The sequence below is a fragment of the Euprymna scolopes genome, chromosome 28 (genome assembly GCF_053919585.1).
Source record: "Euprymna scolopes isolate OS-2025 chromosome 28, ASM5391958v1, whole genome shotgun sequence".
In the NCBI taxonomy this organism is placed as follows: Eukaryota; Metazoa; Mollusca; class Cephalopoda; order Sepiida; family Sepiolidae; genus Euprymna; species Euprymna scolopes.
The window spans coordinates 56,148,135-56,165,254 of record NC_136509.1 but is presented as its reverse complement, the minus strand read 5'-3'; the positions used below and the strand labels follow the sequence as shown (position 1 = coordinate 56,165,254).

The window sequence follows — 17,120 nt, the reverse complement described above, 5'->3', positions numbered from 1 at the left end:
ATATTAATCTTTTTACACATTTGAATCTGTGACATAATGCTTAGGCCATGACCCAAGATGCTAACACGATTATGTTACAAAAGTACATTTTTAATATCAATGTCAGTACGACAAAAAACTCAACTTTATATGTGTGTATATTAGTGGCCTGGCAGATTTGGGCATATTTAATTGGTTTAAAAATGTTCTTTTTTACCACTTGTCATACAATTTTAACCATAGAATAGTATTATAATCTTCCAAAAAGCCTGCAAATTTTCATGCAGTTTTGTCCCATAGAACCAAAGATATGAGCATTTCGATAGTCAATTTGGCTACCAGTGTGTATATATATATATATATATATATATATATATTAGCAGTTCTGCCCAGCATATCTGCCGGCGGTTACATTACATCTAAAATTTCAAGTGTTTAGATTCAAAATTAACAGAGGTGTTTGGTAGAGTCTGAAAAGGTCAACTCTTTCAACTTTGACCTCTTCGTAGCCAAATTTTCGCCCCAAAACTGATTGAAAAGCTTGCTGCATGTCTGAATATCCTCTATGTAAAATTTCAAATGTTTAGACCGAAAATTGGCTGAATAGTTTGCTAGAGACCGCAAAGGTCAAATCTTTTGAACTTTAACCCCTTGGCAGCCAAGTTTTCGGTTAAAAAGCAATTAAAAAGCTTGCCCTTGTCTGAATACACTTGATGTAAAATTTTAAATGTTTAGACCAAAAATTAGCTGAGTGATTTGCAGAGACTGCAGAGGTAAAATTTTTTAGAACTTTGACCCCTATTATGACTCCTTAACATTTATTGTGTTGGGTTCAAATAAAATTAAAAAGTTTGATCCATATCCAAGTAACCTACATCTAAAATTTCAAGTATTTAGACCCAAAATTAGTGGAGTTTGGTAGAGTTTTCAAAAATCAAATTGTTGAACTTTGATCCCTTGACAGCCAAATTTCTAGCTGAAAACCGATTAAAAAGATTTTCCCAAATCTCAATACCCCTTATGTCAAATCTCGAATCTGTAGACTGAAAATTGACGGCTTAATTTGGTGGGGAAATGTACACACACACACACACACACACGCACAGATAATTTCACTTTTATAGATATAACTAGCATTTCAGCCCGACGTTGCCCGGGTGTTAGGAGGTGTATGTTGAGCAAAAAAAATGTGGTAAATTTTTTTAACTTTTACCCCTATTATGACCCGTTAACATCTATCGTCCTAGGCTCAAATCAAGTTATTAAGTTAGATCCATGTCGAAGGAACCTATATCTAAAATTTCAAGTTTTTAGAGCCAAAATTGTCGGAGGAGTTTGGTAGAGTTCTCAAAGGTCAAATCGTTGACCTTTGACCTCTTAACAGCTAAATTTCTGTCCGAAAACGCATTAGAAATATTTTCCCAAATTTCAGTACCCTGTATATCAAATTTCGAGTCTGTAGACTGAAAATTGACAGTTATTGCATAGGGAAATGTACACAGACAGACAGACAGACATGTTCACTTATATAAATTAGGTTGACAAAAAGTTTCTTGCAGAATTATTAATTTGAATCTCAAATGACGTATTTTCAAATAAGTTTTGTTATAATAAACCTTTACTTCATATACCGTTTAAATTACAATAGTTTTAAAACAATTGCCTTCTTTTCAGAACGTTGAATACAAAATGGGGAAAAAGTACATTTGCACAATTTTCTTATTTCAATTCAAGCTAAGCTGTAAAGCTGATGAAACAGCTTGCAATATCAACAAAGTATTTGGCCCACGAACCACTACTGAACACACAGCACAATGGTGGTTTAAGAAATTTTATGGTGGCGATGAGAGTCTTGAAGATGATTAGCATAGGAGTCGGTCATAGGATGTTGACAACAATCAATTAAGAGCCTTAGTCGAAGCCAAACAAATGCACAACTGCTCGAGAACTTTTGAATTAGGTGTAACGTATACAATGATTTCAAATCATTTGGAAAGACAAAAACACTTCATACATGAACTGAACAAATTGAACAACAACCAAAAGAAACGCAATTATGAAGTGTCATCTTCTCTTCTTTTACGCAACAAGAACAACCCATTTCTTGACCGGGTTGTGATTTGCGATGAAAAGTGGGTTCTTTATGACAACTGGCGATGCTCAGTTCAGTAGTTAGATGCCGACGAAGCTCCACGACACTTCCTGAAGCCAGAATTACACTAAAAGAAGGTCATGGTGACTTTTTGATGGTCTGCAACCTGTCTCATCCATTACAGTTTTTCGAATGCTGGCAAAACCATTCCGACGAAGTACTGTGAACAAATGGATAAAATGCATCAGATATTTGACAATAAAACGCAGCATTCGTCAACAGAAAAGGCCCACTGCTCCATGACAATGCGCGACTGCATGCTGCTAAATCGACTCTGCATAAGTTGAACGAATTAGCCTACAAAACTCTGGCTCATTCGCCATACTCTTCAGATCTCTCACCTACCGACTACCACATTTTCAAGCATCTTGACAACTTTCTGTGTGAGAAATATTTCAAAAACCTAAGCGATATCAAAAACACCTTCAGCGACTTCATCACCACCAGAACGCAAGATTTTTACGGTAAATTGTTTTGGCTAAAGTATGTTGCTTCTGATGGTGCTTATTTCAATCATTTTTGTTTCAACTGAATTTTTGTTTATCTGAATTTAAAAGTAAAAACTGCAAGAACTTTCTTGTCAACCTGATATTTTAGAAACAAAAAGCATTCATGAAATTTTCATCTAAAGTTTTTCAAGGAAAGAAAACAACAAATTGTTTTAAATTTTGTTTTATTAAAAAACAAATGGAAAATTATCTTCAGCAAATGAGGTAAATATCTTGAATCATGTTGAATATAGTTAGTTTATGCTGAGAAACAAGAAATATTTCTGAGCAAAATTCCAACAATTAAAGTTTATCCACACCGAAACTTTTGCTAAATCGAAAACAGAAGAAAAAAAACTGAATTGAACTTCAGAATAATTTACAATATGTCATCTTTATAAATATAAGCTGACATAGTTGAATTGTTTTGCATGCAAAGAAAAAGTGCATTTATGGGAATCAGCTTTTAGATAAAAAAATAGCCAATAAAAATTATATTTTTTTAAACAATCTTTTGATGATTGTTAATCGTGAAAATTGTATTCTTCTTGATATAACATTGCACTTTATAGGCGGGAAAAGACAATCCGAAAATTGTTTTCTTTTTACTCGAAAAAAAAATGAGTCCAATGGGAATCTTCTTTTATCTTTTTTATTTATTTATTTATTTATTTATTTAAACATTCAGTTCATAGTCAACAAGTTTTAAGCGAAAGCAGATTGGCAATATTTAAAATAAAAACAACCAAAGAACTTTTGGATTTATCAAATGATTAAAATTTTGTCCAGTAGATTTTCAAAAATATTGCATGGGGTTTTAATAAACAGCTTCTAGAAGAAAGCTATAAAAAAATCTTTTGTATTTTATTTCAAATCACAAAAGCATAGAAGAGTCATAAGATCAATTGACTTTATTGAAAGAAGATTAATAAAAGGAAAATCAAGGCAAATGGTGAGCTTGATATTTTAGCAACTGCATTAAGTTGTGTTGTCGGAGATGGAGTAGAGACTGGCTCTAGATTTGGTTCTTTCAAAATAAATTCCACAGGATAATGATCGCTGACTTTCATGGCCTGAAAAGATTTTTAAAAAGTCATATAGTTTTATATGTATAGAAAAAGTAAATGTAAAAAAGATATAAAAAGGCAAGCACATCAGGAATTTAACAATGGACTATTTCTTTTGATAACAGAAAGTAAACAGAAATTCATATCATTTGGATTCTTTGGACTATTGTTCTCATCTTCAATGTTATTTTCACAATGTTTTGGTCAATGTCAAACTTGGGCATCTGCATGGAATTTCGAATGGAATCCTTTATTTAATCCATGGGAGTAGCATGCTCTCGTTCCGTCAATCATGACTGGATAGAAGTTCTAAGTAATTCGCAATTGTATTTTGCGGAGGTTGTATCAACTGAAATGTTGTGCAAATAACACTCAAAATGAGAACAGTAATTCGAAGAATCCTAATAATATGAATAGTCAATCCTCATTTCAAAAATTTAGAAATGTAATTGGAGAAGGTATTTCTGACATCTTTGTTATTTATAATGGATCAAAGCTAAAAGTGACTTGAGGATAAAAGATTAATAAGATGGATAGATTGTCAGTTGAATGATGATAAATATTACAAAAGTATTGAAAATGAATAATTTTTTTAAAAACATTGTTAATGTATAAAAACGGTTTATGACAAGTATTTGTTGACATTGGATTTGAAGATGATGTTGTTGTAGCCCTCAGGGAACCAATTTTGTGGCTTCTTGGAAAGAAATTCTGTTCATGGAAATTGCATTTGATGTTAGCACACAGGGAAGAAAGGAAAGTTTTTTTGCAGTGGTGGTAAAAGGACGAGTTTTTGCTGTAAATGCTTTGTACGAATTATGTGGAGAGAAGAAAGGGGTGATCGCCATGAGAAAAGAGATGAGGGTTGAGTATAATGTTGGGCATATTCAGTGGCAAATAGTGAACTTGTTGATCGAACTTGGAAATTTGGGTGGTAGAGAAGAAGGGGAGAATGGGAACTGAAAGAGCATAAAGTAGATGAAAATAAAGGTGTGTGTGTGTGTGGGGGGGGGTAAGTATAACTTATATCTGAACATTTAAAGGGGGAGGATGGAAAAACTTTTCATATTATTAAGTTTAAAGTATGAAGGAGATGTGAAAAGGTAAAGTCAGAAATATGTGTGTTCATTTTTGTTATCGTAGTTTACTGTTATATTAACCACATGATTAAAGATGATAATCTTGTTAGATAAAACTATCATCATAGTCAGTTCAGTTTGTCTGGTTGACTTGAATTCGTTTGAATTAGGATTATGTCCATTGCAATTCAGACCTTTGACATCTTCTGTTTTGCAGACTTCTATGGACCAGCTCATAACTGGGAACCAGCAAACTTCTGAATGTAGATTCAACTAATTTTTTTGGGTGGCACTAAATACTATTTACAATTATTGTCATTGGTCAGGTTTCCATGGAGAGTATAACTGACCTCCACTTTTGTACATGAGCAGTTAGGTACCTTAGATCCTTTGCTGTCGTTATGAATCTAATAACATACTGATTACAACCTTATCTACTTGACCAAGTACAAGATATAGAAGTATCGGGTTACCATCTGATTCATTTGGTGTTTTATGAAGTGCTCTAACTTAATATGCATAGCTGTTAGCAAAGTATGCATTGTGGGAGGGGTGGAGAAGACGATCGCATCCCATTGTGGAAGAAGAGGTCATTTCCAAGAAAGAACACAAGGCCGTTCCTAGCCATCATCACAGTTTAAAGGTACGTCTTTATATTTCTGATGACAATAAATCCTTTAGATGGACATGTGCCTTACTTTCACGTGTGGTCTGGACATTCGTTCTGGATTACTTTCCATACAGAGTGATTGGGGTAAAGAAGATAACCGCAGATGATTTCTGCAAGTAAAATCCTAAATATTGTGTCTGATTCCTGTTCCTGCATGAAAGAGCAGATTTGACATGTTGGGTGAGTGCATTCAGGTGTATTATGAATGGCAAAATTATCATAAGATGTACGGAAACCTGAAAAAGATGGTTGACAAGAATGAAGTATGGACTCTTGCTAAGAAGCGATCACAGAGCAGAGACCTCCCTCCTCTATTTGCATGCATCAAAGTGTCAATATACTTGATAGGCTCATCAATCACAATCCACAAATGTTTGGTAGGATGGGACATCTGATATTCGGTATCTCTGAGTAGCAATAAAGATTTCCTATGAGGAAGTGACAACAATATGGGATTCCGTAGTTTAAGGCCAATAAATGATTGTAAGCTTATTATGGTTTTGGAATTGGTAAAAGGTAACTGTTGCAATTCTCTTTGGCCCTGGTGACAAGGATCCCTCAGAGGAGATAGTTCTTTCTTTTTAATTGAAAACCTAATATAAGTAATTTATTTTTTGAAGGAAATTATGGATAAGTTTACAAGATATATATTTTGCATTATTTGAACAATTCAGAAAGGTTTCTCTGTATTTTATTTCCTGAAATTATGGACTTACTTGGTCTTTTGTTAAATTGTACTTTTTATCAAATTCAAATATTGTTGCACTTTCTGGGATGACAATTTCACTTAATTGGTGGCCTGTAATAATAAATCTGAAAGACAAAATGTGACATTTTAAAAATGTTTCCCATTCAAATAAATTTCATCAAATTATTTTTTATGCAAAAAAAAATTGTAGCAAATTTCTAAAATAAATAAAAAGGAATTAAGGAATTAATTGTGAATCGTTCAAAAATTATTTTTATATCATTAAGGAAATTAGTAAAGGTCATCATCATCATCATCATCATCATCATTGGTTTAACAGCTTTAAGAAATTGATTTCCAAAATAACCCGTCTCCGGCCAAATCTTTCCCTCAGGTTCATTTTTATCATTTTTTCTCATGTTTTTCTTGGCTTTCCTTTGTGAACTGAACATGCTATTTCAACTGGTCTACATATACTAAACCAAGAACTTTCATCATTTTTTTTAATCATGGCCATACCATCAAAGGCTACTCTTCTGCACACATCTTCATCTACTATCCAGATTTTATTTTCCTCTGAGGTGATAAACCTGCCTTTAAGACTCACATCGTATCATTCTCATATTATTTCTTTCCACGCAATGTATGTCTTCAACAATTACTGGCCACGTTTCACACTCATACATCATCACACTGCATGTACATTGAAGACGGGTGCGCAAAAAAAAAAAAAAACAGCAATTTATTTCACAACTAAGTTGCATAATGATATTGAGACCTGGATGTTCACTTTGCAACATTCAAATCAAAAGTGTTTTAAAATGTTCCATACACATGTGGCTCGATGAAGCATTTATGGCAAAATCAATAAAAGCATAATTGCTATATTTTAACTCAGTATGAACGTGTGTTTCATAAGTGTGTACTTCATTAATACTTCATTAATGCAAATTACACTTAAGTATCCTTTTACTTTTCTCTTTTGATCCCATCTTATGTTGAACTCTTCTGATTATTATTAAATTATTCAAACTTATCTGCCACCGTCATGCATACATCCAACTATAGTTAGGCACATTTAGATCTTGTTATAGACTATTGCATTCACACATGCATTTTTACTGCATCCAAAAATAAGCAACAAACCTTCATCACCCTAAGAAATTCACTCCAGAAGATTTTGCCTTTCAACAGGGACTAAAAACCCCCAAATATGCCGATCTCATATTTTCAAAAATGTACAAATCTGTTTCTGTTCTGCTCTACTTGCACATCAAAAACCTAACTGTGATTCAATTTTCTTGAATTAATGGCTTCAATTTTCTTGAAGTGATATCTTCAATTTTCTTGAAGTGATAGCTTCAATTTTTTGAAGTAGTTCAAGTAGGTTAGAAGCTATAAAATTGAACTTTGTTGTAATATCTGTAATTACAAGGATATACATAAATGCAATATCTGTAATTACAAGGATATACATAAATCTTGATGTAAAACAAAAAGAGTTGCTATATTGAAAAAATAATTGAACACGTGTCGTACAGTACTTACTGATCATAAGTGCAGTTTGTATTATCGTCTACAGTTGTGTCAACATCGTCAGCGATAAGCCACTGAAATTTAGTGTCTTTGCGTAGAATTAAGTTCTGTTGACATTTTTTGCGGCAATAATTGCAATCAGCATTCAAATCTCCTAAGATGATAACATTATCATTGCCATTTTCACGAGTGATTTTTTGATGAACTTGAGCCAATTCATCTAATTCCTTCTTCACAGCAGTTGACATCGCATGAAGACCAATTACGGTGACTTCTTTAACATCTGGAATAAAAAAAACATATATAAAACGAAAGAATAAAACGGTGGTAAGTATTAGAATGTTTTGAAAAGTTGATAAACTTTTTTCTATTGCATCTTAATAAAACATAAGTCTCTCTTTAAATTTTGTGTTGAAAAATTAAAACTATCATGAATGCAGACTTTTTTTATTTTGTTCAAAATAATCTTTCAATGATTAACTGGCATATTTATTCTCAGAAAAAAAAAATAATTATCAAAGGGCAATGATCTGTTGATATACTTTTGAACAAGTAAATTAATTCTGCTCATCAGTGGGCGATTTTATTTTATGATTTTTGAATATTTCATGGATATTCATTGAAAAGATATTGATTGATAAAAAACATTTTTAGAGTTTTGTTGATCATTTAATACATAATTCATGATTGCATAAAATGGTTTTAAAATAAAGGAGAAAGCATATAACAGGGTAATTTGTTCACTTTGCTATTTTATTGCAGATAAAACTTACTATTTACTTGCCTCCCCATGAGGGCTGAGTTAGACAAAAAATAAACTGGGTTTTAATATCAGGAAGGTCTAACTTCCTCAAAATAAAAATTACCTCAGTCCAGAAGCATTTCTCCTTCAGTGACAAAGTATCAAAAAAGTGTAGAATTATAATAGATACTTTGCTTCTGCATGTAAATGCTGAATAGTTCTTATAATTAAAAATTCACAAAAGAATAATTAGCTGACTCAGATGATTATGATTATAAAATGTAAAGAAAAAAATTAGAAAATTATGATTCAATCATGAATTGAAATTGAATATTATAAGGATTTAGTAAACCAGACCAACCCTACCCCCACTTCCTTTGCTCGTTCTTTGTCCCGCTGCATCATCAGATAGTGACTTTTCATGATGAATTATTTCTTATAAATATTTTCAGTATCCGAAATGGTTATAATTCTTAAAATTGTGCTTTGTTCTAATCAATAATAGTCAACAAATTATGCTTTTCAGTTTATTGAGTTTTAAGAGAAAATTAAGATTTGGAGCTGTTTTATTTAACATTATTTGAAACAATATGTTTATTTTTGTTGTAACTGACATCTCTGATGCTTATTTTTATAATACTGCTTTTATTAGTGAATGCCGAAAGTCTGAGAAAAGATTTCAGAGGTAAACCTTCTTGGGCGTGCCCTCCACTTACCAACTTGCCATATACACCCATTCAGCCACACCCTTCTATCAGTTGATGGGAAGTAAAACAGAGTTCCTTAAACCACTTACAACTGTTTACTCACGCACACTTTCAAGAATAATTGAATGGTGTGTCTAAAATATTTTATTTTTAACTCAGTGTTACCCGGGATCACAATTTCTTTAAATTATGCAGATTACAGAAAAATAAAAAAAGTAAAACTAAATAATCTGCTTGCTATTTTGTCTTTTCTTATTTAAGTTCATTTTGGAAAAAGATACGAGTAAAAAATGTTCCGCTATAGATACGGATCAAATATTTAACCTATACATCCTAACTGATAAAACCGTCTTGGCAGTTATGAGAAGGCGATGCCGTTAATTACATGAACCAAAAACAGATGGATTTGTTTCTTGGTCTCATACAAGACATACTCTCACATAAGGCAGATTGTCACTGAAGCATAAGGAGCTATTCATATAGGGGTTAGATTTATAGGGGGGAAACCTGGGTGGGGAATTAGTCAAATCACGTTGCATATATATTTCTGCATGTTGGTACGATTGAGAAAACAGAAAGCAGAAAGGGAATTCAAGAGGCATGGGGTTCGAGAAAAGAAGTCATTAGAGTAGAAGATTCTGCAGCATCTAGTGACCTCCACAGTCAAGGGATGGGGTTTTACAGCTAATTAGGTGTGTCGAGATTATTTATGTTGAAAGAGTACAGAGGTAATGAGTTCATCAGAACACATTCTGTGCAATACTTGTCAAACAAGCACAGGGATGTAATTTTGCAACAGAGCTTAGCAGACAGTACAGGACCTATTATGTTAGGAATTCTTTTTTGTACCCTGTCCAAAAAGAAAAGACTCGCGGTTGGTACATATGTGGTAACAATACTATTTGCATAGGCGAATGATGAGACATAAGATGTTGGCAGGTGAGAGAAATTTTCTATCCTAGTAGAAGAAGCCGCACGTCTTTGCTGCAGAATTGGCTTGTGTTGAATTCCAAAAGCAATTTAATTCTCTAATTCAATAAAGGAAGATAACTTATAATTTGTCAGTTTCCAAGAAGAATCTGTCTTAAGTCAACTGATTAGTAAGGATGAATAAGAAATATCTCATACTCTTAAATTGCAACTGTAGGAAGTTAATGCTGAATGATATGAGTTATGACCAAAATAGATTCATTCACGTGACCACATTATTTATGCTGTATTCATTTTATGACTTAAATAAAGAGTAGTTTACTCTCCAAAGATAACAAATGTATCACTTTGTTATTTTATTTTCTTCCTGGATTATCATGTGTCACGTTTTTTTTTTTCACATTTGTGTATCGGAGAAATTATTTCTAAGCAACTTTAAAGAGTGTTGGGAATAAGAAAAAATGGAGGACGAGTAAAAGAGAAATGAAACCGCACAGATTGGAATTTATATATTTTTTAAAATTTTTATTATCTGGTAACGATTCATCTCATCATTTTTGTATTGTTCATTGCTGTACAAGTTCAATATATTGTTTCTAGCATCCTAAAGTAGTTATGTTGGTATGTTGTCTGAAATGTCAATGTTATCTTTAACATTCTTCTTTATCGGATGTGATTTGTTTTCTTTCACATTCATTTATGTCGAGGCTCTGGTGTTCTTGAAAAACTATCTTCTTAGTCAGCAATCTTTCTTTTATCTAAATTATGAGTTTTACGGACGTATTTGTAAAGAATCGTTTTAAGTACATTGCATTTCTTTTTTCATGTGAACTTGAAAAAAAAAAAAGAAAAAATTGAAGCCAAACGAGAAATAGCTTAACATGTCTTCTCATGCCTGTTACAACTTCATGCCAGACATGGAAATATATAAAGGACAACTATATTAAAAACTACAACGTTATTGCCTTAAAACCTATTTCTCTTCTCACAATTTCAAAATGTCATATGCTTCATTCATTGAGAATCTTAAAAAATATAAAGTAATGCTTATATAAACTTATAATCATATGGGACAACAAATAAAAACAAAATGAAATACTAACCCATGAATGGTGAGGTGAACGTTAACACAAAAGGTTCACGTACAAATTTATTGCCAACGTCATCATAAACAAAGCTGGACTTCACTGTGATTTTGTCTGACCTAGAAAAGTAAAGAACACCTTAGTTTGAGAAATAATGATTTTTTATATCATGTCATCCCGTAATTTCTATCCCGATTTTAATTTTCTGAAATTCAATAGTAAGTGGGAATAAATGGAGCTAAATAATATTTGGATACATTTAACTTGAGTAAAGTTTGTTTTACAGGAAAAGTTAACTAAAATTAACTAAGTTTCACTTAACGCATGATAATATCTACGGTATATTTGAATCAGATAATGTTTTATGAGTTTAGAAAAACGAACTGCAGCAGAAGCAACTCAAAATATTCACTCAACTCATGATGTCCAGTTGAGTTTTATGTGAAGCTCTTTGTGGCATCACTTAAAGAAAATTCTGTAGAATCAGTTAAAGAATTGGCAATGAAGCTTTCCTCAAATCATATAACTGTTCATCGTCATCTTCAACAATTTGGAAAGGCCCCTAAGCTTGGAAAATGGATACCTTATCGTGAATTTATCTTTAAATCTCAACTTACGATTTATGATTGTCTTCAGACGAGGCAACTATTTTCCAAGCTTAGGAAGACGACGATGAACAGGCACGCTTCAGACCCAACTGGACGTCCTGATAAGGTTTCATCTTCAAGAGCAAAATTTCCATTTCTAAATTTTGTAAACCATCTTCTGCAAATTTGTTCATTCAAGTATTCTTCTCCATCGGGTTGAGTGACTATTTCAAGTTGTTTCCATTGCATTCTGCTAGATCTACAGCAGATGTGCTAACGGTTATATCTCATAGGAGTAGCGAATCTCTCGACAAAGGCTTCATTTTAGGGCAATTGCTCTTGACATATCGAAGGCCTTCGATAAGGTTTGGCATAAAGGCCTACTTCACAAGATTTCCAGCTACGGTATAACTGGAAATGTTTTCTCGATCATTAAATCATTTCTCTCTGATAGGCTCATAAGAGTAGCGGTTGATGGGCAGAAATCAGAGGCCCACAGTATTAATGTTGGAGCCCCTCAGGGGTCCATCCTGAGCCCAACTCTTTTCCTGATCTACATCAATGATCTCCCAAAACACATACTAAAATCTTTCGTTGACATCTATGCTGATGACACGACTATCAAAGGCTGTAAATGATGATGTTCTCTCTGATTCTCTCTCCTCTGATCTTTAGTGCATGGTACAGTGGGGAAAGAGGTGGCTGGTTACCTTTAATGCATCTAAGACCAAGCTCCTATGTCTACATCATAAACGCTCTGATCCCCATCTGGCATCAATTGAAATGGATGGCTCTCGTCTAGAGGAGGACCCATGTTTTGGTAAGCTTCTGGGTTTGACCTTTACTCCTGATCTGAAATGGAACACATACATGTCTGTGGCCAAGGTCGCTGGGAAAATGGTGGGATCCATCTACCGCTCCAGAAGATATCTCACTAATGATGCAATTCTCTATCTATATAAAAGCCAAGTACGTCCAAGGATGGAGTACTGCTGCCACATCTGGGAAGGAGCTGCTAAAAACAGCCTATCCTGCCTTGACAGAGTACAAAATAGACTTTGTGGCTTAGTAAGGGATGCCCTTTTCTCTTCCTTGCAACCTCTTTCCCACAGAATAGACGTAGCGAGCCTATCTTTGTTCTATCGTTACTTCCATGGCAAGTGCTCGTCTGAGCTCCATTCTCTGATCCCCCCTCGCCAATCTTTTTCAAAAAACACCCGACTAGCTGAAACCACCATCAATAATTTTCCCTACTCCTTATCTGTGCCTAAATCAAAATGTAGATTCCATGAACAAAGCTTCTTTCTTAGAACTGCACGCCTGTGGAACTCTGTTCCGCTTGCCTGTTTCCCTCCCGACTTCAACCTGGATGTCTTCAAGTCCAACACAAACAAATTCCTGATGAACCACCCCCTTAAGTGATGACACTTTATCAATTCTCCAATAATATTACTACACTATCCCATTGATTACTGTACACACAATAACCCTGATCCCTGAGTGGCCCTTGGGTGGTGACCTCCATGTAAACAAAAAAAAAAAAGAAAAAAAAAAGACTTACGTATGGTTAAAAGTTATATTTATTTATTGTGGTATCGTTTGGTCATTAAATTACAAATTGAACCTAATTGTTATAAAGTTATATTATTTTTAAGGCAGTGTTATTTTTCTGTTGATCTCAACTATGATTGACTACTGCTATATTTATTTTTGAAGAAACACAACATGTGACACGAATTATTTGAAGTCAATCGCATAAATCGTGAGTTGTGATCTGCTGACAAATTCATGACGAAGCAGCCATTTTTTTTAAGCTTAGGGACATTTCCAACTTTTGAAGATGATAATACACGTTTGCATGGCTTGCGGATAACTCCATTGCTATTTCTTTTATTGATAATACAAGGTTTTCTTTGAGTGATCCCCCTTAAAATTCAACAGGATGTTTAGATCAGTCTTTCTCTTCAAAGGCAAAATTTCCATTTTTGTATTTTGCCAACCATCTTCTGTACGTTCTTACATTTTACATTTGAGGCGTTCTTATTCATAAGCTGAGTAAATATTTCCAGTAGCTTCTACTGCATAGTTAGGTTTGTTTGAAAGTGACATTTGTTATTTATTATCGTTTAGTTTTAAATTATAAATTGAACCTAATTGTTATAAAATTATAATTAATTTTTTAAGATAATATTATTTTAATCTCTAAAATTATTAGATGTAAATGGCTTTCTAAACTTTTAATCTTTTGATACATGACAATTTAGTAAGAATTTTAAGGTAGAAATGCTTTCAAATTCATTTCAAATGTCGCTTCTTTTCTTCAACGTCATAGTTTATTGTTGAAGAACAATCACCTTTACAAATGATTTTACAGTGTGAGGACTACTTAACCAACACTGTTTTTCTTGTGTACATTTAAAACATGGATTTCCAAATATCATTTAACCTGCTAAAAAGAATGATATTTGATGGATATTTTTTTATGGCATTCGCTCGAGACAAGGAGCCAACAAGAACGGAAGATGATTATCGCAAAGTCAGGAGATTCCTATTAACGATCTTGTAAGGACCAAGGCTATAAGTAGAAGGAAAACAGTGAGCAGGAAGAAAGTTCCACAATCTTGCAATTCCTGGAAAGAAACAAGAAGAAGAAGAAGAAGAAGAAGAAAAAGAAGAAGAAGACTAGCATATTAAAATAGCGACTCGATAATCAAACGAACTAAAACAAAGGAAGCAGGTAATAGATCAAATAATTCTGAAGAACACATGCTATAATAGTATTCATAAAACAGATTAGCAGCATCACGTCTAAGAGAGAGAGAGAGAGAGAGAGAGAGAGAGAGAGAGAGAGAGAGAGAGAGAAAGGGGGGTACAGTGAAGAAGAAAGGGAGGGGGGCTAACCAAATTGCAGATATGTTTCTGCAATTTATCAAGAACCTTCAAATGAGAAAGAGATTCACCAGCCCAAATATGACAACTCCATACGTGGTCTGAAAGTAGATTTGCATGTTTTAGGATTCTCTTACCTGTACAAATAGGCATATTGTTCCTTATATGATCCAGTACCAAGTGGTTTAGTCATTTCATAGTCAAACTTTTCCCTGTATAAGACAAAAACATTTTGGTTAAAAAATGATTTTAAAAAGTGAAGAATCAACATTTCATTAGTTTTATTCAATAACTTCAAACTGACCTTGTAGTAGGTTTAACCTTTTGCATCATGGCTTCCACTGTGTCATTGTTCATGTTTCGAATTTCTTGAATAAAAACAAGATCATATCGACCAACGATCTAAAAGAAATATTAAGAAAAGAATTAGAAGCAGAATTACTTAAAAACGTATTATCAGACAAAGGAAAAGTCTTTTTATTGAACAAATCTAACCGAAATACGTTCCAGAATAATTATGTACAAAAGCACATTGAAGAAAAGTGGTATACTATAATTAAAAACGAACATATATGAAGAAAATGAAGTAAAATTATCCAATCTAGTAGTTTCCAACCCTTTTAAGGTTACATACAAACGCCACGTACCATCCGATTTCATAAAGGACTCGATTTGAACAGGTATGAATTTATTAAAAAAAAAAAAAATAGAAAACAATGAATTAACAACAAAGTGTTATGATACGACCCGATGGATTGTATTTATTTGCTTCCTCACGAGAGCAAATTAGGCATGAGGCCGTTTTTTAATGTGGAGAGGGGGAAAGGAAAAGGGGACCAGCTCCCGAGAGGTGGGGAATGGGAACTGGATAGTGAGAGCCTCTTGGTATATAGGGTTGCCCCTACATGGACCAGAAGCTCATTGCCACAAGGACAATGGTCTTTGATTGCAGCATTTGCCGGACAAGATACAACACTTTGATCTTGGCCCGAAGGCTACAAAGGCCCCCCCCCCTGCGAGAGGGAGGTTGTATTTCCAATTATGTATCGTGTTAAGAAAAGGAAAAAAACATCAATTTACTGATCTTGGAATATTACGAATCCACTGGTAATCCTAGGTCTTTTGATCAGTACCGTCATGAAATAACCTAGAGCACAATTCGACAAGCCAAGAAAAAATGACTGGACATAACAACAAGGTTATATATATATATATATATATATATATATATATATATATATATATATATATATATAATAAGTTATAAAATGTATATGGCGATTAAGCTACACTGAATATTCTGCGTTTCATCCACTCTAGGATTCTTCAGGCTTATGCGCGAATTCTGTGGTTGTTTGTCGTTTTTATATGCGCATCTTCTATTGAAATTTTAGTTAGACAATCAGCTTTCTAGTATCCACCGCGCCCTTCCTATCAGCCAATGAGAAGGCATTTATCGGACAAAGGCCTATTTGACTTCTGGTTTACGTGTTCCTTTGTGTGTGCTCTATTTAGCCTGGATATTTAGCTTCTTGATCTGTTTTAAATCTAGGTTAGTGTTTTTTTTTTTGACACTGAGCTGCTATGTGTCCTGATTTCCTGCAGTTGAAACACAATTTGGGTCTCATTTCTCGTCCTACTAACCAGGGTTGTGGAGTCGGATGGTGAAAGTCCAACGACTCCGACTCCTTGAATTTTTAGAATGCCGACTCCGACTCCTTTGATATCTTAGAGTCCAACTCCCAACTCTGACTCCGACTCCCGACTCCTTGACCACGATGTGGAAATCTATTCTGCAGATCCATATACCAACCTCCCACACCTATTCAGCATTTTATAATTACTTTTCATGTATATCATTTTTTATGTCTAACATTCACTTGTATGATAAATATACTCACATATACACTCTACCAGCTCTATTTATTTATTTAATGTTAACTATACATATCACCACTTGGACATAAAAGGCTACTTTTTGGGACCGTGTCTAGGAAAGATTAGCAAGATGTTGGTTTATGTTACATTTAAACTTCTGCATAACAGTACGACCAGGAAAGCCGGTAACAGGAAGGGGGTTCCAAAGTCTAGCTGTTCAAGGGAAGAGACTATTAGAATAGAAAGCTTTTTGACATCTAGGGACCTCAACAGTGAAGGAGTGAGATCTTATTGCTAAATGGGTTTGTTGGAGATATGTACGGGGTACAAGTGCAATGAGTTCATCAGAACACATTGCATTAAAACATGCACAGAGATGCAACATTGTGACGATAAGACAAGAGCTGGAACTTAGTTGATAAAGTGAGAAAGATTGGATTGACAACTCTTTTGTGGACTTTATCCAAGATGGAGAGGCTAGTAGTAGATACATCAGCCCAGATGTGGTAACAATACTCCATGCATAAGCGAATGGTGGCCTTCTAGAGGTACAGGATACTCTCAGCTGTGAGTAGTCTTCTAGCTCGATAGAGGGAACCCACCATCTTTGCAGCAGTCTTTGCAATGTCCTCTATGTATTTAT

General features: G+C 34.0%; 1 protein-coding gene across 1 annotated transcript in view; it reads right to left on the bottom strand.

Moving 5' to 3' along the window:
• Positions 1–2,787: 2,787 nt before the first annotated feature.
• The window catches only part of LOC145249643 (deoxyribonuclease gamma-like), a 48,775-nt gene continuing 34,442 nt past the window's right edge, over positions 2,788–17,120 (bottom strand). The window contains exons 2-7 of the mRNA XM_080111406.1: positions 14,904–15,001; positions 14,737–14,811; positions 11,142–11,242; positions 7,672–7,942; positions 6,152–6,248; positions 2,788–3,692 (exon numbers count right to left, since the gene is read on the bottom strand). Coding sequence (XP_079967532.1) covers positions 3,531–3,692; positions 6,152–6,248; positions 7,672–7,942; positions 11,142–11,242; positions 14,737–14,811; positions 14,904–15,001 — 804 coding nt within the window. The 3' untranslated portion in view covers positions 2,788–3,530. The remainder of the gene's footprint in view (positions 3,693–6,151; positions 6,249–7,671; positions 7,943–11,141; positions 11,243–14,736; positions 14,812–14,903; positions 15,002–17,120) is intronic.